This window comes from Hemicordylus capensis, chromosome 2, assembly GCF_027244095.1.
Source record: "Hemicordylus capensis ecotype Gifberg chromosome 2, rHemCap1.1.pri, whole genome shotgun sequence".
In the NCBI taxonomy this organism is placed as follows: Eukaryota; Metazoa; Chordata; class Lepidosauria; order Squamata; family Cordylidae; genus Hemicordylus; species Hemicordylus capensis.
Window position 1 is genome coordinate 171,235,376 of NC_069658.1, and position 24,573 is coordinate 171,259,948.

Consider the following 24,573-nt stretch of genomic DNA (forward strand, 5'->3'; position numbering starts at 1 on the left):
CTTATCTTTGGTCTGAAATAAACATCTCCTCTGAATGCTATCAGCACGTAGTCTCGCTCTCTTAATAATATACCAAGGATAATCCCTATTCAGCAATTGTACCTCAAGTGTCCTGGCAGATTTCTTATAATCAGAGTGGGGGACTGAATGGGGACTGAATTATTCTTTACCAAGTAATAAAATAAAAGAAGTGGTTCTCAAATATTGGCCATTGGTTAATACCATTCCAGGTTGTGAGGAACCACCGCTGACTGGCTTCAGGAAAAATAAAAGTTTGTTTTACTATTTGATACACTCTAATATGCCACAGGAGAGGTTAGTTATGTCAAGGGTTAAGGGCCATTTCAAATGTGGGATGTGTGCTGTGTGCAAGTTTTCATTGCCCACTAAAGTCTTTCAATATCCTACTGGCAATTATGTTAAGCCTTTGGAAGAATTATGCCATATATGTTATTATGTGCCCATGTTTAAAGTTATATGTTGGCTGCACCATACGTCCGATTAAAAAACGTATTTTAGAACGTTACTACAGAATTAAAAAATGGATTATTAGAGGCACCACTCACAGAACATTTTTTGCTAGCTGGTCATCAGCCTAATGACTTTAAATTTGTGGTGATTTCCACCTTTAGAAAAGAAATATTTAGATACTGTAACGTTGATGCAGTAAGATGGTTAAACAGACAAGAATTATTTTATATACACAGATTAAATTCCCTGTCACCTTATGGTTTAAACACGAATTTAGACTTATCTTGTTTTTTGTAATTGTGGTGCCCTAATTAAGCGTGAAGAGTTCCAGATAGTAGCTGATTAGGAGTTTCAGCAGCTGAGAATGATTGAGAGTGTTATAAAGCTGTAGTAAGGTAGCTTGGTCAGTTCATCCAAGCAGGCTTGATAAGACTGAGTGTCAGCTTGGGCTGCAGTTTGTGAACCATTGCACCTTTTGGGTAAATTTTGGTCTATGACCGTAAATAAACATGACTGACTGACCTTTTGGGTAATTATCTTTGATGTTAACATATTAATTTTATTATGTTGTATATGTTTTCTCTCATGTTTTGCAAATGTTTTATTTTATGTTTGGTTTATGTTTTGTATTTAGAAGGACTTTGTCTAACTCCCTTGGAGAAATGTATGAATGTTGCTACAACCTACACTCCCTTTGGAGGAGTTGAAGAAACATTTTTGAAGGATACTTTGAAGAACTCCATACACCAGGCAGGGTGCAAAGTTTATCACATTTGGGACATAACAATTTCACTTCTGAGGAAGCTCTTTGGGAAACAAGGACTTATCGCAAAACCTTGTCAAGTGATTCATGTATATTCAGTGTTTTACCATAATAAGTGACTTTAGTGATTCATGTATAATAAGTGACTTATATTAATGAAGTGATTTAAGAAGTTTCATTCATTTGTATATTTCTTGTATTGGGTGGTACTTTTTTCTTTGTATTTTGAGTAGCACCACTCTCCCCTTATATTTATTTTGCCTTTGTAAAGAAGCAGATGAAACTGTGGACCACCTAATCAGCTGTTGTAAAAAGATCGCACAGACTGACTACAAACAAAGGCATGACAAGGTAGCAGGGATGATACACTGGAACATCTGCAAAAAATACAAGCTACCTGTAGCCAAAAATTGGTGGGACCATCAAATTTGAAAAGTTGAAGAAAATGAAGATGTAAAAATATTATGGGACTTCCGACTACAAACAGACAAGCATCTGCCACACAATACACCGGATATAACTGTAGTCGAGAAGAAAGAAAAACAAGTCAAAATAATCGACATAGCAATACCAGGGGATAGCAGCATAGAAGAAAAAGAAATGGAAAAAATCACAAAATATAAAGATCTACAAATTGAAATTGAAAGGCTGTGGCAGAAAAAGACCAAAATAATCCCAGTGGTAATTGGCACCCTGGGTGCTGTTCCAAAAGACCTTGAAGAGCACCTCAACACCATAGGGGCCACAGAAATCACCATCAGCCAATTACAAAAAGCAGCTTTACTGTGTACAGCCATGCCAGGTCCTTGGGAAGGACTCGATGTCTGGATAAAACAAACCAGTCAATAACACCTGTCTGACTGTGTAAATAAAAAAATTAATAATAAGAAGAAGAAGATTATTTTGTGGCAACCAGTATGCAATATCTGTGACCACTTGCTACTGCTATATGCTGGAAATGTATCCTGCACATAATTGAAGAAGTGCAGAAGTCTGAGACCAAGACTTTCTCACCCATTTCAAAGACTTCTTCACAGGGATGAATCCTGATAACAAGTTCACTTCCATGAGGGCCATGTTGCTTGTTTGTCGGTGCCCTGTGTAGCTACGGGAAGAAGTGAGAGAAAGTAAAGCAGGTGGTTGTTCTGGGAAAGATGGGACTCAGTGGTAAGAAAGCTTCAGGGCTCTAAGGGAGCAGGATCAGTGTACAATCCCATACCTCAGTTGTAGATTGATGTCAAAATGTTTCCGGGAAGTCTCATTGCATTCTTTTGGGGAGGTCTCCACTTCCAAAGCAAAAACATTGGTCCTCTGAGGTAAGTGGTTAAATCGAAGGGTAGTCTAGATGGAAGAAAAACATGGCTTTAATCCCAGTTCTGACTGCCTCAAGGGCAGTAATACTGAGCAGGTTGTAACAGGGTGTGGCCAAACTTTTCTGTTCCTGCCAGCCTCAAAGTAAAATGGGTCATTCTGTAGAAGCAGTACAATCCAAGAGTCAATGGGGATCCTATGGATTTCTCTCACCCAAGAAAATGACTTCAGGTCATCTAGCCAATTACCGCCCCATTAGTCTTTTGAGCATTATCAGTAAATTATATGTGAAACACCTTCTGTCGAAATTGGCTGACTGGATAGATGTTCATAACATCTTGGCTCCCGAACAGGCAGGTTTTTGTGAGGGGCGTTCAACAATAGAGAAAGCATTTATACTTCAGCATTTAGCTGAGAAATATAACCCTGGTTCTGCCCTATATGCTGCATTCATAGATTTGAAATCAGCTTTTGATTCTATCTCTAGGGACCAATTATGGCTAAAATTTAAGGCCTTATCTGTTGATAAGCACCTCTTATTATTGATTTACATGGTACACAAAAATACTCGCCTGAGGGTTCGCTGTAACGCGCGGGGCCATTTATATGCTGAAATACCAACTGATAGAGCTGTGAGACAAGGTTGCATCTTGGCCCCAGTCTTGTTCAATATCTATATTAATTCAATAGTGGCACACATGAACGTCCTTTCCATTCACCCTCCTAAATTGGCACACAGACATATTTCAATCCTACTGTATTCTGATGACATGGTTCTTCTGTCACAGACCCCCAATGGGCTTAAGCGGGCACTCACCTTACTCAGTTCCTATTGTGTAGAAGAGGCTATTGAGGTAAATTACCTGAAAACAAAAGTACTGGGTTTTGCCAAATGACCTAAGCTTTATATGTGGCAAATGAACGGCCACACATTCAAAACCTTCAAATACCTTGGCGTGGTTTTTCATTTCTCTGGCGGTCGCCAAGCCCATTTAAAATTTATATCACAGAATGCCCAACAATCGACCAATTCAATTAGATCCTTTCATTTCACGAGGGACACTTCTTATATTCCTGCTACTATTAAACTTTTTGTGGCTAAGGTTTATCCACAGCTCATGTATGGTACCCAATTGGGCCCCTTTGGCAACTTTTCACCTGTGGAGGCTATACAAACGAAATTCCTCAGATACATACTTCAGGTGCCTAGCTGTGTCTCAAATACCGCCATTAGGCGGGAGGCGGGAGTCTTTTCTTTGGAATTGGGTTACTGGCGATGTATTCTTTTATTTTGGTTAAAACTGAAGTTCTCCCAAGTGGGCTTGGCCACTCTCACACTGGTCGATTCATTCAATTTGAAATGGAAGTGGATGGTTAAAATAAAATTACAACTTTACGGGCTCCCACTGGAAGAACTTATCAGGTTGGGACTCGAGCAAGCTATGAAGGTCATTAAACAGCGTATCCTTGATACTGAACTACAAGTTGAAGCTACCAAAATACCAAGAGGCCTGTGTATAGGTGATCAGCTTTTTAATTTGAAGCATGCTGATTACTTAAGCAATAGAACATTCCCTAAATTTAGACGTGCATTATCTCTTGGGCGTCTTAACACACTCCCCACTGCTGTACTTGAGGGGAAGTTTAAGGGGATTCCATATTCCTTGTGCCTATGCCCTTGTGGCTCAGACGCTATTGAGTCCACCGCCCATGTTATTTTACATTGTGACCTTTACAGGGATATTTGATTAAATCTTATTACACCTTTTCTGAAGTCTTTTCCTGGCCACTCAGATGAATTTTATCTTGACCTATTGCTGTCCAATTTTAATGCTATGAGTACTAATTCGGTGGCCAAGTTCTGCTATATTTTCTATAAAGCGCATACCGGTTTTTTATGATGATCTTTTGTTCTGGTCGATGACCGAAATAAAGTGATTCTGATTCTGACTTCGGGTAGTCAATTAAATATATTATACCAGTCTTTGATTCATAAAACTTAACACAAAATTAGAATAACTAGTAAAAGAAAAAAGGGAAGCAGTTCTTGCTTGATTTGATGATGAATTCTACAAATAACAGCACATAACTGAGCAATCTTATACATTATTTCAATGTTCTGATCAGACAAAAGCCAGGAAATATAAAAATCATCAGACCAACAAGGTAGTTTTTCAATTAATGGGGTTATTAATTATCTCAGAGAATCCTGATACATTTGACAGTATAGGAGGATATGATCAATTGATTCACCGACTTCAGCACCACATGGGCACTTGCGCTCTTCATTCTGGCATATCTTTCCTCCAGAACTGTTGAAGTACATTAAATATTGCAATCACAAATGCTCTCCTATGAGATGGAATTATCATAGAGGCTATTCCCATGACCAGCCAAAACCAGGCTAAAGGAGCCCAGCCCTGTTTTGGTGCCATGGGAGTTCCGTGGCTGCTGGTGGGCTAGCCCTCTAAAATGCCCCCCCAACAAGGTTAGTGGAGCGAGCACACCGCTGACCCTGTTTCTGTGATTGTGAGTCACGAGGGGGCACCATGATGACTCACTTGGAGGCCCCCAATCGGGAGGCTACAACAAGCCTCCCAGAGTTAGGGGTGCTCCCCAGAATGCCCCGTGCACTCACACAGGGGCTGGAAGGCCCCTGATCCCCACCGCCCCACCGGCTCCGTAACAGAGCCGGTAATTATTTCGGCAGCCGATTCGTCCAGCCAGGGCAAACTATGTGCTTGTGTGCAGTCAGTGCAGGTCAAGCCCTCTCTCCCCGCAAACCCCCTGCTCATGTGGACAGCCTTATAAAATAATTTGCCAGTTTACTTTGCTGATCCCGATACCATCTCTTACTATGCTCTGAAATCCTAGCAATGTCATTTTGCCTGTCTGTGTCCACCAGCCACTACCTCACTGTGATCTTTAACTTCTCCAGATCTTCTTTGGCCTGCCTCAATAGCATTACATTCCTTAACCGCAATGTTCTTCCACACATTGAATTAAATCCATCTTTTAAAAATCGAGCTATCAGGTGCAATCTCAATTTGAGCCAATAATTACAAACACTGATCATCATTTGGGTCTCAGTTTTACATAAGCCTGTCTCTAACTGTAGAAGGGAGCTTGAGGTACCCCTGGCCACCTGCAGAACTACCCTTATCCATTTTGTTTGTACCGCTTCAATTCTGCTGAAGCTTCCATTAAAACCAAGTTGTGCACAAGTGAAGCTTCCATTAAAGCCAAAAGTTATAATATTTGTGAGAAGAACAAACCTCAAAAGATTTAAGGGCTGCTGGAACAAACCACCCATTGTTAGCATGATAATATTTCTATATTAATATTAGCATGATAATATTTCTGAATTACCAATGCATTCCTAGATGCAGATTGTTTCAGACAATTCCTTGTGTGCACACCAACTACCCGAAGCTTGCAATTCTATTCCCAGATACTTTAACAGATTCTTGATTCCCAGATACTTGAACCTACTCGATTTATTTAACATTTAAGCACCATCTTCTCTTTAATGGTTTCTTTAAAAAAAAAACCCCACTATTTTGGATAACTTATCTGCAAACCCTCCTCAACACTATACTTAGTAAATGTCTGCAAGATTCTTTTGAGCCCTATGGGCACCTGTGACAAGATAGCTGCATCGTCCGCTTATAATAAGAGATGTGCATAACAGGCGGTATAAAAATATGATAGATAGGTAGACAGACAGATAGGCCTATGTGCTAATTTTGAGGGATGCAGATCTGGATTATCCATCCAGCTGACTCAGGGGTGGATTAAGCTTTTTGCCGCCCATAAGAAAAAAGGCTTTTGCCGCCCTTTTACCTTAAACAAAAAATTTATATGTATGAATAAAAATAGGAGAGGAGCAAAGATGCATCCTTGTTTAACCCCTCTTTCAGTTGGTACAGGGGCTGAGAGATGGCCTTGTGGGTTTCATCTAACCCTTCAGCTGGTATCCTGTTGTAACTGATGAATCAGTAGAAGCAGTCCTCTGTCATTTGAGGTCACAACTAATTTCCTCCAGAGTCTGCCCCTACAAATAGAGTCATAATCTATATAGGCCACATATAACACAGATTTTGGTTTAGATGAGTATTTCTCTCATACTGTATCTAGAGTACTTAGTGTTGGAAGTTAAAGGACTTTGAGCTGTCTCTTGTCTCAGACAGTGGGGGACAGACTAGTGAGTCAGAGGGCTAGAGGGTCAAGACATTGGTCATCCCTTCTCTACTGCTCTGACACTATCCCTTTGGATATGTAGATTGCTAATCTCAGGGACTAACTTCCTTCCAGCCACTTCCTCCTTCCTCTCTCTCTCCCCTACCTGTCCTTCTACTTTGCAACATGGCAAGCTCCTCTCCCTGCACCATGTGTGCAGAGAAGATGCAGAATCCATCTGCATCCAGCTAGATAGATAGATTAGAGCTGCTAACTCCTCACTTTCCTATCTAGAATGGAGTTCCTTAATAAATGCCTTATATATTGATTTGTAATTATGAATTGGCTCCAAGTTACTTTACTCTCAGCACACACGCATGCCTAACTAAATTTCTGCTGTGTTGTGCCTCTGTGCACTCTGCTATAATGAAAAAGGGATTCTCTTACCACAGAGAATTTCCAACACTTAGTACCTGATGTAGAGTAGAGTGCCCTTCCCTATAATCTGCTTACTCTTTGGCTATAGTTCCCTCCTGCTCACACCAGGCTTGAAATTTAGTATATAAATGTCCTGTGTACAACTTGCTTATTATGTTCAAGAAATTTATAGGTCTTTAATTTGCTGGATCTCCTTTGTTCCCTTTCTTAAAAATGGGGACAACGATAGGTAAACTCCAATATTTGAGAATCTGAGCTGCTTTGTCAATATATGTAAATAGGGACGCCAATATCAGTGATCACCACTTAATGTTTTCTTTAAATACTTCTGGGGGGACATTCAGGTAGTCAAAGAGCTCCCCACCTCCCAAATTATGTGAAGTCGGGGGCTCGGGGCTCATATGCTGGCGATAGGTGTGCTGGAGATGCAAGACTTGGAGAGAAGGTGGCAAAAGACTCCTCTACCAGACCTGCTTTCCTCCCAAATGAAGCCCGTGAGGCCAGTTTCAGGCCTCTGAGCACACAGAGGGAGGAAGACACATGTGCATGTGCAGAGGCCTGAGATCGGCTGCATCGGCTTCATTTGGGAGGAAGGCAGGTCTGGTAGAGGAGTCTTTTGTCGCCTTCTCTCCTAGTCTTGCATGACTCCAGTGCACCTGTCGCCATCATGCAAGGCCTGAGCCCCCAACTTCACATAGTTTGGGAGGCGGGAGAGCTCTTGCCTCCGCCACACAGTGGCAGCTTTTAAATTTTTTTTTAAAAAGTTTTAAAAGGAGGTTAAAAGTAAAAGAACAGTTAAAAAGAGGGAGAAATTGAGTCCCTATCGGGACGGCCATTTCCCTGCAGGAAGTCAGGACATCCTGCACAGGGTGGGACAGTTGGGAACTCTAATGGCAACTGAGATCAATATATTCTTGCATGGGGAACATGCTTCTGTGCAGATGCACCAAACTTATTCAAGAGATCCATTTTGGAATGGATCCATTGTACATGTAGAGTACAATGTCGACAGAGCTTGTTGCAGACCTTTCATGGATAGATAGATAGGTCTTTATTAGGGTATTTGACCAGATTAACGGCAATTACAATACATAGAAACACACAGTCAGCACAATCAATCAAGTTAAACCACATTTAGGTAAGAAAAGTTCATCTAATAAGGTTGAGGGAGCCTTAATCCTTAGTTGGTGAATTTTATACGCAATAGCACAAAATTTGGCAACACAGGAAGTAACAAATACACTCTTATCTGCAAAAAGATATGTTTCATAAAATTCCATAGATTTTTCTGGTAAACCTGTTAACAGGGGTAAAACCAGTTTACTGCATGGATTGCTATAGAAAGTGAAATAAAATATGTGCAACATTTTCTACTTCCCCTGAATCACAGGAGCACCTGCTTTTTATATCTGCCCTCCAACCATGCCAATGGAAAAACATTAAAACAAGCCAAGGTAAAAGCTCTCTGATGTGTAGGACATGTCAAACTATAAAGATAACTTGCTGCGGATTGAAGAGGGATAACCCACCAGTTCTTAATGCATTTGGGAAGTTTACTTCTCTCCTCCTGCATTTCAACATCTAAAATACGCTGCTTCAGTATTCTAATTGCCTGTTTGTACCCCTTAGTGATTAAGAGTTTGAAGGAGAGTCCAAACGTAAGAAGTTTCCTCTTCTGCTTTAATGACTTCTTTGAGTGGGACTGTTCCTCCAAAACTAGGTGGGGGGCAACCCACTTGGACAAAATGTGAGTCTTATCCAGTGTTTAAATACTGCCATCCATACACTGAACCCCGCCTTATTCACCCCAGACTCCACCTAAGGGCAGAATTAGATACACCTTTTGATACCTGAAAATGAATTTAATACACCTTTTGACACCTGAAAAACTGCTCTTAAAAAAATAGTTTGGATAACGTCTAATGGAGCAAAGTTCCCAACTGAGCTCCGAAAAGCAGCTGAGCCACTGATTTAGCCTAAAACAGCTTAATAGCTGCCAGCACAAAGTGCCCATCCACACCAACTGGTAAAATCTCAGAATCACAGCAGTATTTGGCTGTGCTGTATGCATAATTTAAAAGTGTGTTCCTCCCCCTAGAGCCTGAAACCCCACCCACAAGTACATAAAGCTCTTAATCTGTTCAATCATATTACCATCAATTTTCCAGTTGTGTAGCTTGGGTCTCTTAGCAAACACCGTTACTTTGGTTTTCTGATAATTTATTAATAAACCACCTTCTAAGCAAAACTGGGAAAGCACTTTCAATGCTCTAAGACCAATAGTTGATAAAGATAAAATAACTGTGTCATCTACATAAAGGAGTACAGACACTAGTCTTCTTATTAGCTTGGAAAGGTGTATATCTGCCCTATTCAAATACTTGACAAGTGAATTAATATAAACATTGAATAACAGGAGAACTAGGACACATCCCTGTTTAAAATCAATACTAGTAGAGATTTAATCTGAAAGATAGGATTAGGTGATCCCACCACAGAGGGAATTATTACTATGTAATTTATAAATCAAGAGTAATAAATGCTTATCAATCGCTAAGCTTTGACCATAACAGCCCTCTTGAGATAGAAGGCACATTTTATATACTGATGCTGGGGTTAGTCCTTTCATGTATTATGTGCTTCACAATGGCTCCTGAGAATAATCATGGCTCACCTGAACATACGCGCAGCCTCTCCCTGATACCTCCACCTTGTACTGTCCAGGGATGTCGGGGAGAGAAGCCAGCTGCAGTAGAAGCCGATTCTGCCTGTCCACATGGAATTCATGCTGGAAATCCTGGCTGGATTTCACCAGCACCTTTAAGCTTTCTATCTCTTGAAATGTCAAGGCTGCATACTTGGATAGACCCTGCAGAGCAACCACTGTGTCCTGGGAAAGAGGAAACAAACAGATGTGTGTGGTAGTGTGTATATTTTCACAGCTATGAGAGAAATCATCCAAATAGGAAGATTTGTTAATATTTAGCAATAACCCTCACATTAATTAACACCTGCAGGCAGGAGGTTTTCAATGAAAAAACCTAGAGATGTACATATCAGGCGGTATAAAAATATGATAGATAGATAAATAAAAAACAGTGATGAGGGAAATAAGGCAATGCCTAACTCGTCCTTTTGATTTTAATGGGACTAGTTTGAGTAATTTCCTTCATCATAGCGGCCATTTATCTTAAACCTCACCAGCAGTGTCTATCTACATTGGGCAAGTAAGCATTGCAACTGCAGTTTTTAGGGAGAAAATAACCAGAATCTGAAAAAAGAGAGCACAGCAAACTGATGGATTCCTCATAAAAAGTGAGTAAATATCATATTTTCCAGAGAAAAGGGTTAGTATGGCAGCAACCATATTCAAATATTCACATGACTGTTTCACAACATGCGTGCCCACATTTGGCCATGAAACCCTTAGCCCACATTGCAGGCTGCCTAAAATCTGTGAGATTATTATGAAATACATAGCCTTGACTGTACCAGCTCCAAATTTTGTACCAGCTCCAAAATATTGAAATATTTCATCTCTGCAACAGCAAGCGGTAGAAATAATTTTCAAGAGCACTGAAGATAGCATGATAGAGGTGTTTGCTATGAAGTACACCCTCTTTTCATTTGTCTTATTATTGTCTCTAATACGAGTGTGCAGTGCATACCATGAGTAACAATGCCTCTATCATTTTCAACTCTCTGGGGTGGGGGGAACCTAGTATCAACTGTCTCCTAGGTAAAATTCAACATCTGTGGCAGAAAAAGAGGAGTGCTGCTGCTTGCCAGGGTACACCCACATTGGAGGGCACTTTGCCATGGCCTCCTCAAAGCTGGAGTACGCATTTTCCCCTATAATCTGCTGCAGATATTATCCTCCTTTTTAGCCTGCACATGAGGAAATTTGTGTTGCTTGGTTCACAAAACATCCACACACCAAAATATGCTCTGTAAAAATATCTCCCCACTGCTAAAATTGCTGTCTGGCTTGTTACCTGTGTGGAGGAAAAGCCGCCATATGCATTCTGCTGCCTGGTGAGGGCACGCACAATCCGAGAGGCATATCTGATCTCATCAGGGGACACCTCTGGTATGGAGAGCACAGCCAAGAGATAATAGGCTGCTGTCTCGGTGTCCGAAAAGGCTATGGATCCTTCTACAAGTGGGGAAGAAAGAGTGGAATGCAACTTCATTGTTTAAAGAGGTGCAGGCCACCACTGTGGACCAATGTTCCCTCTATAATGTGTAGAGAGTTTTGTTCCTTCATGTTGTGTTGTCAAAATAAAATAATACTTATTGTGTATCTCATGCATAACTCAGCAAGAAGAACTAGAGACACTAGATAAACACTTTTTCCAGCTGCAATCCTATACCAATTTACCTGGCTGGGAATAAGCCCCGTTGAACTCAAAGTGACTTACATCTCTGTATAGCGCAATGTATAGAACAGCACTGCTCTGTGATATTGCATACATTACATAATAGGAATTAATAGGAATTAATAGGAATATAAATGTTAAAAATATCAGGGTTGGAAGGATTGGAAGGGCCCTTGGAAGTCATCTAGTTCATGCTTATTCTAGAATATTCATAAATGGTACCTTTCCAGCACAGCTGAGGAACCCTCATTCCATTTAATTTAAAAGTAATATTTGATCCATTTAAAGCCTGCTTCACCTTTTGAAACCAAACAGGTGCATAATCTAATTGCCCAATCTTATGCATGTAAATTCAGTGGGGCTTATTCAAGGTAAGTTTGTGTAGGTTATCAAAGAGTTATTCACACATGGTTTCATGCCTTGGGGTATCTGAAGTGTGAATCTGCTTCACAGCAGATTTGCAAGATGTTTAATTGAGGGGATTAAATTGACAGTTCACATTAGTGATGTGCATGGAACTGTGGAGGTGCGGTTCGAAGCTGGTGTGGGTGCCTCTTTAAGGGCAGGGGAGGGTGCACTTACCCCTCCCCCACTTTCTCCCTGCCAGCGCTCCGTTTTTAGTGAAACCCATGGCGCGGCAGCATACTTCCCTGCCGCCCCTTCCCCCGTTCTTGGCCGCAAGTGTCTGGAAGTATCGCCTGTGCATGCTCCCGTCACATGCGCATGCACTCACTGTGCACGTTGCACACATGCACGTGACTGGCACATTTTATGCCAATACTAACTATAATATACAGTATGTAATAGTATAATACTAACCATTTAATACTAATTTTATACTAATAGAAAAGAAGAGCCTTAAGAGCCCAGGACGGATAACCCACCCCCCCACCCCCGCCCCCACCCCACACACACACAATTCTTTTAGGCCAAATGTGTAAGTAACACAGAATGTAATAACGATAGAAACAGTTAACAGGCCAACACAGAAATAACAATAGGCACCACAACGATTTGATGAGGAGATTTTTACATTATAGTATGTTTAGGTTTTCCATGGAGTAGGTCAGGACACTGCCTGGAAGGGTTGAGATGTCCTCGGCTCCAGCAGCAAGAAGAAGCCTTCACAGTAAGTGAACCAATGCTCCGTTCTCTGCTGCCTGGAGCCAAGGACATATCTTACTGGGACATACTATACCTCTGGCCATAACGCTCTCTGGGAGGGAGTGTCCTTGCCTACTCTGGGGGAAGAACCTGCTGTAGCACTCTGTGACCGATTGCAACCTGGGAGGAAGCATACACATTGATCTTGCAGTGCTTTGTAAAAGTTGCTGGCACCTTCCAAGAAGCCCTCCTGCACAAGAGCATTTGTTTAAAAGGCAGCAGATGTGGCTGCTGCTTTGGTAGAATGCGCCAGTATAAGCTCTGGTGAACGTAGATGTAAAGACTCATACACCAAAGATATTCATCCAACTGCTGATAGTAGGTGCTGAAGTCTGATTGCCCATGGAAGCCGGAAGAAAATGCACAAATAAAGCTTCCATATGCCTAAAGCCTTTTAGGATCGACCATCAACAGTAAAGGATCCAGCAGTCAAGAAATACGTAGCAGACTATTTATTTATTTTATTTATTTAAAATATTTATACCCCGCCCCTCCAGTGCACTACTGCTCAGGGCAGCTCACATCAATAAGATAGACACAGCTACAATAAAAGTAATAAAATTGTAATAGACTTGCACTTGGTAGGGTTGCAATGAAGGCCTTGGAAAGGATATTTAGATGCCGTGATTTGTCTATACCTACAAGGATTCGAATCGTTTTGACAATGGTTTTTCCTGTGACGCAAAAGCTGGACTTTGAAGCAGCAAGATAGAAGAAGTATTGATGCTTTTGAACTTTGGTGCTGGAGAAGACTTTTGAGGATACCATGGACAGCCAGGAAAACAAACAAATGGATCATAGAACAAATCAAGCCAGTATTTTCACTCAAGGCGCAAATGACAAGGCTCAAACTATCGTACTTTGGACACATTATGTGAAAACCCAGCTCCCTTGAGAAGTCCATAATACTGGGGAAAGATGCAGGAAAGAGAAGAAGAGGATGACCAGCATCAAGGTGGATGGACTCAATTATGACAGCAATGAATGTACCACTGAAAGACCTTAAAGTCAAAAACAGATCATCCTGGAGAGAATCTATCTATGTGGTCGCTAAGAGTCAACATCAACTTGATGGCACTTAATCAATCTATCTATCATACCTAAAGCCCTCTGTACAGTTTAAGTACATCTTGAGACATCTTCGTATGTCCAATTTGTGCCACTCCTGTTCCTTTGCATGCACAGGTCGATTTTCGGTTAGATGTAGCCAGTAGCCATTCCTCCCTAACTGTTTCAGTGAACAGTTCAGGTAAAGGCAATGTCAAATCTCTGTTTTTCTGCTTGGGAAATACAGGGGTTCCTTTTGTAGGAGGGGCTACTCTGTAGGTACCGTGAGTTGAAGTCCCAAAGCATTAATGGTCCTGCTCACAAGAGGTGCAAAATCCTTCTGGGAGAATAAGTGTTGTGACAAGGTAGATGCTGGGTTTTCCTGGTCATCAGACCATTCCCCCTCCTCTTTTTCCAGTGGATCCAGCCCTGGGTCTCCAGGCAGAGTCTCCACAGGTATAATGGAAACATTCAAGTCATTTGGGATATCCACAGGAATAGTACGTTGAATTATAGTATTAGCACTTATTTCTCCTGCATTCTCCGTTAACAGGTATTGGCATATTAGGAGTAGGATTGGGAGATTCCCCTCCAGAGCCCTCTGAGGAATTGATTGCCCTGTTCTGGCTCCCTGGCAGTCCATGGCCAACAAAGTTGAAGATGGAGAGGCGTGGGTTTGAGCAGTGGCGGCTCCCGACGTTCTCGCCAAAGCAGCAGAGCCTTGGTGTGCAGAGCAGGAATGGTGCGTGTCTGCTGCTCTGAGCTCGGCAGGGGTGAGGCAGATGCCTGGTCCACACTGACCGGCTCCATGCCCCCTTGAGCTCTGGTGGAGCTCCGAGTTTTGCGGGCTGTTTGGGAAGGACCTGGTCTGGCATCCTTCCTTGTAGCTCGGGAGAGACCCGGTCCAGCATCCTCCATTTCAGATAGATTGTGCAATGTGACCGTTAATGGCAGTGGCACGGGAAGCGGAGAGCCTGGGGCTCTAGTTGAAAATGAGAAGCCCATTCTGCTCCCTCCTCTCAGAACAAGGATATGCCTAATAGCCTGGCGACGCTCCATAGGCATATGGAGGGGAGAAGGAGAGAGGAGAAGGAAAATACAAAAGGTTGGTTTTTTTTAAAAAAGGGAGTAAGAGCGGTAAGATAAACAAGGAAAAAAAAGAAGTAGGAAGTCTTAGTTGGAGACAAGTAAACAGAGGAAGTTCAAAATCTAAGGAGTTAATATGGAGATCTGCCTAGGAGCGCAGCAGGACTAAAAGAACTGGGTGGAGTTATCTGTCCCAGGTCTTAAGGCTTGTAATAATTTTAAATTAGTCCTGTCGGAGATCACATGGGAAGGATAACTCAATAAGAGATGTCCTCGGCTCCAGGCAGCAGAGAACTGTCCTCTCAACTGTGGTATGCCATCTCTATCTATCTATCTATCTATCTATCTATCTATCTATCTTATTTAGAATTCAGCCAATCATCCTCAGTGCAAAGGGCTGATACTCAGAACAGGGCAAAACCAAGTTGGAAAAACAACGCCTCGAGAACAAAGTTTTCACTGAATGAAATAGTCTCTCCTACCTGTTTTGTCAGCCTGTTCATCTAAGAGTCTCAAGAGCTGTTGCCGCATCTCTGTGTCCCCAGCCAAAGTGAAGACGTAAGCCAACAAGGCCCTGGGGTAGGCGTCGTGAACAGAACTTAAGTTTGCTTTAAGGCAATGTAAGGCATCATGCACCATGGTATCCTTTAACACAATAACAACAAAAATGACTCTGTTAGAATGCAAAATAGGAGGTGATCCCAATTCCCTTCAGATTGCATGCAGTCAGACAAATGAATAAAAGGGCGAGTACTCTGAATGACGAGTTCAGAGTGAATGTAAGATTTTTGATGATCCACGATGAGTACTGTGAATGTAAGGTATTTACATGAAAAAAATGGCTGATATTTAGGACACTAAAGTCTGCCTGGATATGAATGGGCATTCCAGTACAATTTGTCTAGATAATCTAAAATATTTTGCCTGCTAATTGTTTATGTTAGGAATAGCATCTATATAAGGCATTATCAGCCACAACCTAACTACTACGGATTTGCCATAAGGGCCAATTCCAGTGTGGTGTTTTTTTCCACCATGAAGAAATACATGTGAAACTTTTGGAGGAAAGAGCCTAGAACTTAGATCGTATCATCAGTTGACAAGGATTAGAGGATTCTGCAATGTAACCCCCTCTCCAGGTATTTCGATCATAAATTTAAATGTGCATTTTAATTTTAGGCCACTTTGAAAGCCAAAAGTGGCTTTTCAGGCCACTTGGCTGATGAGTAGAATACAAATATAATACAATAAATAAACTTAATTCCTATAATTTATGTACATTTTCCCAGAATTATTTAAAAGTTATTTTCCCTGCTTCCTGCTCCTGCCCTATCTTCTCTTCCTGATTCAATTTATGTGCTTGTTATTGTTGTTGAAGATATCCCTTCAAAAGGTACATGGATCCACAGAGGAAACTAAAATTACTGTTCATTTCACAGAACACCTGCGATAGGGTAGTCAAGAAATCCAAATAAACATATTAGCAGTCAGAAATCCATCTCCCAGAGTCTTTCCTATATCAATGACGACAATGGGCATCCACTATGTAGGTATTCCGTCCATATAAGGGGTATCATGAGTCAATTGTCTGCTCGGAAAGCATACAGCTTCTGCTAACTAGGCTTATTTGAAAAGGACATTCTTTAGAACCTGGATTAATAAAGGATTGGGGAAGCCCCGTAACTTTGGGGAACAGTCAACTTACATTATTCTGATGGAGCTCTAGGAGTGAGGCAGTAACATAAGCCGTCAGAGAAAGCTCATTGTCCACACCACCCTATGGATGACAGGAAAGACACAGGAGAGAAGCCAAGCCAGAAAGATGTGAGATCTAATTTCATTGTAGTTCAGAAGATAATTATCTAGCTTGAAGTACGTGGCTATTTTAAAGTATAAATAAAACAGGTTGCTTACCTGTAACTATTGATCTGAGTGATCTGAGTGACCCATGCTGATTCACAATAGTGGGGTTGTACTCAAGCTCCTTGAGGTGCTGCCACTCTGCCCCTCGTGCACATGGCAGTTCTAACATTTCCTGAATAAACTCTTCTAAGTGACAATAATCTCTTATGCAATTGTGTAAGGTGTGTGAGACTGGTAAGGTCACAGTACTGCAGTGGGGAGGCTGGGCAGGTCATGCGAATGAAAGCTCAATAGTTACAGGTAAGCAGTAGGGGTGTACACAAAACCAGAAAACCCAGTTCGGTTTGAGTCAGACCAGACTCGAACCAAACCGGGTCCAGTCCGGTTTTGTGCACACTAGAGCTGGGACCAGTCCAGCTGGAGTCCGCACTGGTTTGGGCCCAGCTTGGGGGCAGGGGGAACAAAAACATTGTTTTTTAATGGCCGACTTTCTGCCATGGGGGGGGGTTGCTGTTGGGGAGTTGCTGTTGTGGCTGCAGGAGAGATCTCCTGCAGTTCCCCCTCGCACCACCGACCTCCCCCGTCTCAAATGGCCAATTTTCGGCCATTTTCAGCCAGCTTGGGGCCTCTCTACACTGGCAGTGGCCATTTTGGAGGCCATTGTGCCTCCAAAATACATACACTGTAATGTAACATACACAAAATGCATAATGTAACGTAAACAATGCACAAAAATGCATAATTTTTGTAAACATACAAATACATAAACATACACAAAATGCATACACTGGACATCTGTGTGGCTGGGTCATGACACGGCCACACAGATGGCCACTATGCATGCGTGGTGGCCTCCAAAATGGCTGTCGCCAGCGCAGAGGGGCCTGAAACAGGCCGAAAATGGCCCGCAAACAAACTGAACACAGCCCCAAACAGGCCATTTGAGACTGGTGGATGCTGACGGGGGAGGGGGAACTGTAGAAACAGGGGCACACCTAGGTAATTGGGACGCCCGAACTGCTCCCGCCACAAGGCCCACCCCTCTGCAAGGCCCCCCAAATCTGATTTTGTGGGGCCTTCTTCAGCCATCCCGCACCCGCCTTGCTGCTGCCCCACCAAGATGTACCTCTGTGGGGTTTTTTGCTTAATTTAAGCTGCCATGTGCACAGTCGAGGGGGTGGGCCAGGGGGTGAGCCAAGCAGGCCTCGCCTCCCCCCACCAGCGCCAGTGGCCGGAGCGACCACTGAGCCTGTCTTTTCGGCCCAGCAGCTCTTGATAACTGCGAGACACTTCAGAGCACCTGCGCAGTTGAAATAGATAGTTGCAAGCCCATGACGTCGTCGGCTTGCGGTGATCTATTTCAATTGTGCAGACGCGCTGGAGTGCCTCGCAGTTATCAAGAGCAACTGGGCCGAACAGACAGGGCCAGCAGTTGCTCTGGCTGGCAGGGGGAGGGGAGGGGGGGGCGAGGCCTGCTCGGCTAACTCCCCCAGCCCACCTCTCGACTGTGAACATGGTGGTTTAAATTAAATTAAATTAAATTAAATTAAATTAAATTAAATTAAATTAAATTAAATTAAATTAAATTAAATTAAGCAAAAAAAACTCACAGAGGTACAGCGTGGGTGCGAGCGTGGGGTGGCAGAAGGATGCCTTCCTGGCCATTTGGAGGCCTCCCTAGGCCTTGGAGGCCACGGACCAGGGCCCCAAGGTCTGGGGGTTAGAGTGCCACTGTGCAGAAGACCCTGCCATGGTCATGGCAGCACCCCCCTAAGGTCCCACAATGGCAGTGTCTGCCATTTTTTTCTTTAAAAAATCAACCCTCAACCAGCCCCAGACTGGCCTGGTGGCCAACCCTGAATTGGCCCTGAACCTGGCCCGGTCTGGCTTGAGTGTGAGCCAGTTCAACCTCGAGCCGGCTCACAAATCCCTAGTAAGCAGCAACCTGTTTAGCTTTCTTGTGATCCATAGTTCATTCACAATAGTGGGTGATCAGCAAGCTCACTCAACTGGTGGAGGGAGCAGTGATATCACTGTAGCACTTTTTGGGAGGACGGCTCTCTCAAAAGCAGCCTCTACTGCTGACCATTGCATAGTGCTTAATGAAAGCAAGTCCAATGACAATCTTGCTGCCTTACAAATGACTGCTATTTGAATTCCAGACAGATGTGCTGTGGATGTTGAGATTCACATGTTCTACTGTGCTTAATGTGTAGGGCTTTATCATTTGGATATTATACATCAAAGTTGCCAATTTAACTAGTCAATGAGAGAATCTTTGTCTTGATATTGGTTGTCTCTTAACTTTCTCCTTAAGAACGTAAGAAAAGCCCTGCTGTATCAGGCCCAAGGCCTATGTAGTCCAGCATCCTGTTTCACACAGTGGCCCACCAGATGCCTCTGGGAAGCCCACAGACAAGTGGTATGTGCCTGCCCTCTCTCCTGCTGTTACTCCCCTGCAACTGGTATTTAGAGGCATCTTGCCTCTGAGGCTGAAGGTGGCCTAAAGCCCTCAGTCTAGTAGCCATTGATAGACCTGTCCTCCATGAATTTATCTAAACCCCTCTTAAAACCATCCAGGTTGCTGCATAGGTGACATTCCATTCCATAAGTGAATTCCATAGGTTGATTATGCATTGTTTGAAAAAGTACTTCCTTTTGTCGGTCCTAAATTTCTTGGCAATCAGTTTCATGGGATGACCTCTGGTTCCAGTATTATGCGCAAGGGAGGAAAAAAATTCTCTATTAACCTTCTCCACACAATGCATGATTTTATAGACCTCTATCATGGATGGACTCAGCTACGACAGCAATGAATGCACCACTGAGAGACCTTAAAGGCCAAGTTGAAGACAGATCATCCTGGAGAGAATCTACCTATGTCGTCGCTAGGAGTCGACACCGACTTGATGGCACTTAATCAATCAATCAATCAATCAATCAATCATGTCTCCACTTAGTTGTCATTTTTCTAAACTAAGACGTCCTTGGTGTTGTAGCCGTGCCTCATAAGGAAGGTGCTCTAGGCCCCTGATCATTTTGGTTGCCCTCTTCTGCACCTTTTCCATTTCTACAATGTCCTTCTTAAGATATGGTGACCAGAACTGTATGCAGTACTCCAAATACGAGTTCCCAGGTAAGCACACGCGTTCCAAGGTGTGCACACACATTCCCAGAAGTGCACATGACCTCATTTCTTTGCTAGCTTTGTTGGTTGGGTATCGTCTTAGTTTTCTCCCTCATTCTGAGCAACAAAGATGACACCCAGCCAGCAACAAAGCTGGCTGGGAAATGAGCTCTGGAGGGCTGCACTGGCCCTTCCAGGTGTTGGCCATGCCCCCTGCGTGTGATAACACATGCAGAGATGTGGCTGGTGTGCACAAGGGGCTGTCAGGGAGAGGGGCAAACAGGATTCGACTCTCTGCTAGCTATGCGTCTGGCCAAATTAATCGCACTGTGTGCGGTGGCAGAGGGGAAGCACCTCAAGGAGTTTGAAAATTCCACCAGGAGGCTACAGCACTAGTTCACTGTGTATGAACTAGAGATCGTGACAAAGATCTTGTCAGGCAGATATATCCCTGGGTTTAACCCACACTTTAAAAGGTGGCAAATGTTAACTCAAGGTACCTCTCTCACCCAGGGACATTTTCACAAGGAGTATTTAGAACATCTCTACTATTTACTACGATTGGATTTTATAATACTATAGTGTGTTATGTTCGAAGTGCATCAAACACATTATTACATTAATCCTTACAAGAGCCCTGTAAGGTAGTTCATTATAATTAGTAATAGTAGTTCAGGTAGTGGTGGTAGTAGCAGCAGAATATGTAGCAGTATCTATGTGCTATCTAATTCATAGCATCCATACCTTCAGGGCATTGTTGAAGAGCCTTCCCACACTTTGGAAGCAGCCAGAGGGACCCTGGTGCTGCCCCAACCAGTGTACAGCATCCTGAATGGGTTTTTCATCAACAAAGATATGGGACTTTGCCTGGCCAAAAGCCTTAACCACAAAAGCTGTCAGCCTGTCAAGGGAACGGAAGAAAGAGGAAATGGTGAAGGACAAGCAGCCCTACACATGAACACACAGCTGGCACTTCCACTCCATTACTCCAACAATGCATCCTGGACAAACAAGGGGGAGGGTGGTACTACGCATCCCTGTATGAATGCTTCAAATGTCTATCATGTTTTCCCACCTTTCTGCTGTGCCTTGACTAAACAATGCTGGCTAACCATTCCTCTCTTCCTCAACAGTCATAGTGTCTTCCACATAAGAGACCTAAGGTAAGTATGCTCTCTCATGGCAAATGGTGAACTCCACTCCAGCTACTCCTGGTTCTACATTCAAGAACCATTTGTTTATCAGGATTGTAGCCTGGTCTCAAGGAGAAAAATAGTAACTGCATGCCCACAAAATGCAATTCCCCACAGGGAAGGGAAAGGTATTGCTTTAGTCACTGTACTCTCTCCCACAACAGTGGGCAGGGGGGTTAAGGATTGGACCAAGAAGGGCACTCTGGTAGGACCATGGTATCAGGTCCAAATATCATGTGCTGCTACCACTGATCAAGCAAGTTACTCTCTGTGTCTCCCTTTACTCTCTGTGTCTCCTACAGGCAACCCTCCAGCTGATGCAGAGGACCTGATCGTACATCCATGGCCATGCAGACCCCAGTGGAAGCCTGCAGCATGACCAGCAACAATTTCCAGTGGGAGCTGATTTTTGTGAGGTTGCCAACCTATGTGGGGGCATCACTGGCAAACCACCCCACGTTTGGTACATGCTGCTGGGGTTGACAAGCATGACAGGGGAGTGGCTGGCAGGGTTGCACCTCTCTTCCCCCACCCCCAGACCTTCTCTTCTCCTCCTAGCTGTGCATAGTTGTGTAACATAGTAGGATCCCAACTTTGTTAGGTTAATATTCAGTTGGTATAAGTTGGAAGTGGTGTAACTAGTATCCCTTCCAGGATTATTTGGTCCCTCACCAAGTATTCCCTTCATCATCACGCTTCCCAAAGGCACTGTAGGAGCCATCATCATGTTTATAGAGGAGCTGGCGCTGGTAACCTGGAAAAAAAAGTGCTATCAGTTCTGAGCTGGCACTGTGCCATTTTAATGAGCTGAATCTGAGAAGTGAATGAGTTTTACCCCAGAGGTTCCAATGTTCACCTCTGAACATATTCCAGTAACTGAACATATTGGATAACTGGGAAAGAGTAGTCCAGAGGCCAGCAGGTCTGGATTTTGGATTAATTAATTAAATTAAATTTATTTAATTTATTTAAAATATTTCTATGCCGCCCAAATCATGCATCACTAGGCAGTTTACAACTGAGCAAGCGGAATACAAAGGACTGAAAAAGATATGAAAATACTGATTCCCTTCATGACATCCTATGAATCAGACCTTTTAGCAGTTGCTACTATAAAGAGCAAGGCATGCAGCAGCCAAAAAACAAATTCTGCCATGATAGGTTTCAAAATTCTATTGCTTATGGCAACTGTTGAGCTTATGACCTGAAACTTGGCATGTGTGATCTACTTGATGAGAATTACAAATGTGCCTAATTTCAAAGCAATCTGCTGAACATTGCCACAGCTAAAGCATATTAAAAAGTGCTGAAAATTGACCCCCTTTTGTCCAACTTTTATCTGCTTATCATATATCTATCTCATATTTTAGTGAAAATTACTGACATACAGGGGCGTAACTATAATAGGGCAAGGGGAGACAGTTGTCTGGGGGCCCACTGCCTTGGGGTGCCCCCCAGAGGCAAGTCACATGACTGACTCCCCCAGCCACGCACCTGCCCAGGCTTCCTTCAGTTGTATTCATCCTCCAAAATTAATGTGAGTGTTAAGAGCTGGAGCTACCAGAACAGCATGTCTTTCTCTAGTACCATTCACTGACTTGCATTGTCCACAATTTACAAAACCTTTTAAAAAATCATTTAGGATGATGTTCTGTTGCTTTTTGTTACCACTATTCAGCCTCATATAAGATTTCTTTACTTTATGAGCTGAGCTTAGGTGGAGTGGGGTGCATTTTAAAATCTTGTCTCTGGGCCCACTACAACCTTGCTATGCCCCTGCTGACATACTCTGTAGGGATGTGCACAAACTGGTTCGGAGGCCCTTTTACGGAAGTAGGAACAGCGACTGTGTGCATTGCTTGTATGCACACATTGCTCACATGTGCGTATGTCACGTGCATGTGTGAGTGACGCACACAGTTGACGTTCCTACTTCCAGGTACATCTGGTAAACAGTGGCATGGGGTGGCAGGGAGGTATGCTGCCTCCCAGATGGGCTCTTAAGGACTCGTTTGGCGGTGGGGGAAACGTTGTGAAGGAGTAAGCGCACCCACCCCCTCCCTTTAAGCCATCCCGCTGCTATCAAACTTGCCTTCGCCAGTTCTGTGCACATCCCTAGTACTCTGTCAGGCTTATCTAGGAAGGAGAGAGTCTTAAACCACAGGTTTTCTGAACATCAAATTTATCTCTGTATAATCAAAACTTTAGCTTTAATCATGGGATCAGTAGTGGCCAGCATGCACCACTCCAGTGGAGTCGGTGAGAGTGGGAAAATGCAATGTTAAAAGGCAGCAAACACCCACAGCCAGTTCCCAGTATGCTCTACATACAGTTCCCAGTATGCTCCAGCATCCTGTAGGGAGACTCCCACCTCCCGCCCAGTTGGCCTCCATGCATGCAGGGGTGGAGACATGTACATTTATATATTATTTTAGGGGTTCACCGTATCAAAAGGTTTATTATAGCATTTTGGTTAAAAATGAGAACTCTGAATTTATATTCAGATGATATTACGTTAATGTAGTCTCTTCTCTATGTTTTTAAAAGGAAACAGTAAAGATAATCAACAGTCTCTCTCGGGTATAAATTAAATGAAAACAAAAATATTTTAGACAGGGATCTTGGAATCAATAAACAGTAATCAACAGCATCTATCCTTTTAATGTGAGTGAATACATTCAACAGCTAAGGATGTTGTTATCAGAAAATATATGCTGAAACTGAATGGCTGAAATGTTCTGAATTTCTACAAATTCAGAACCACTCTCATTAGATTCTATAGTATGCAGCGAGTTGCATGCACTCAGTTACAGTCAGCCATGAGTATGCTATAGAATGTTTCTGAGCAGAGAGAAAGGGAAGGGAAACCCCACAGCTTAGCTGACTGGAGTGAAGGGAGCCATTTTGAGGCCAGTTTTTCTAGGGAGAGCTGGAAAAGCAGGCCTCAAAATGGCACAATTTCCCAGGGAGAGCTGGTCTACCAGTTGGGGTTGGCAGGTAGACTAAACCTCCACTCTGGACTAGGTGCTTCTGCCTGCCTCAGAGGACTGGTCTACCTGGGGTCTACCAGTCCTCCGAGGCAGACAGATGTGCTACATACGGAGCAGAAGGCTGGTCTACCCACCAACTTCAATTGGTAAACCAGCTCTTCCTGGAAAAACAGGCCTCAAAATGGTTCTCGAAGAATCTATTTGGTTCAAATCGGGGTGATTCTCTTCAACCCCAAATCAGGCCCTTTATTTTGAGGGCAATTTCATCTGAGGCTGAATCGCCCCCAATTCAACCCAAATTGATCTGAGGTCTAATCGAATTGCATACATAGCTCTACTACACTACCATGCTGTAGTTTGGGAAAGTTAAAAAAAAAAATCCAAGTGCATGCAAATGATGCAAACATTTGCAGGGGTGAAACCCAATATTTTCCAAGTTCCTTGTAGTGTTACCATGCTAATATATATTTATTAAACACTAAAAAGACACATAAAAGGTAACCAGAGCACAGCTATCAGTCAGTATAATACAGTAAGTGAATGTTTTCCATAGAATAAGAAC

General features: G+C 43.0%; 1 protein-coding gene across 8 annotated transcripts in view; it reads right to left on the reverse strand.

Annotated features, from left to right (window-relative positions):
• Positions 1-24,573, reverse strand: part of LOC128345901 (alpha-2-macroglobulin-like protein 1) — a 137,573-nt gene that overhangs the window by 13,948 nt on the left and 99,052 nt on the right. For all 8 annotated transcript variants that reach the window (XM_053298538.1, XM_053298535.1, XM_053298536.1 and 5 more), the window contains 8 exons: positions 21,694-21,775; positions 20,573-20,729; positions 16,544-16,615; positions 15,321-15,483; positions 11,158-11,318; positions 9,837-10,052; positions 2,454-2,575; positions 2,249-2,339 (listed from right to left, as the gene is read on the reverse strand). In XM_053298538.1, coding sequence (XP_053154513.1) covers positions 2,249-2,339; positions 2,454-2,575; positions 9,837-10,052; positions 11,158-11,318; positions 15,321-15,483; positions 16,544-16,615; positions 20,573-20,729; positions 21,694-21,775 — 1,064 coding nt within the window. The remainder of the gene's footprint in view (positions 1-2,248; positions 2,340-2,453; positions 2,576-9,836; positions 10,053-11,157; positions 11,319-15,320; positions 15,484-16,543; positions 16,616-20,572; positions 20,730-21,693; positions 21,776-24,573) is intronic.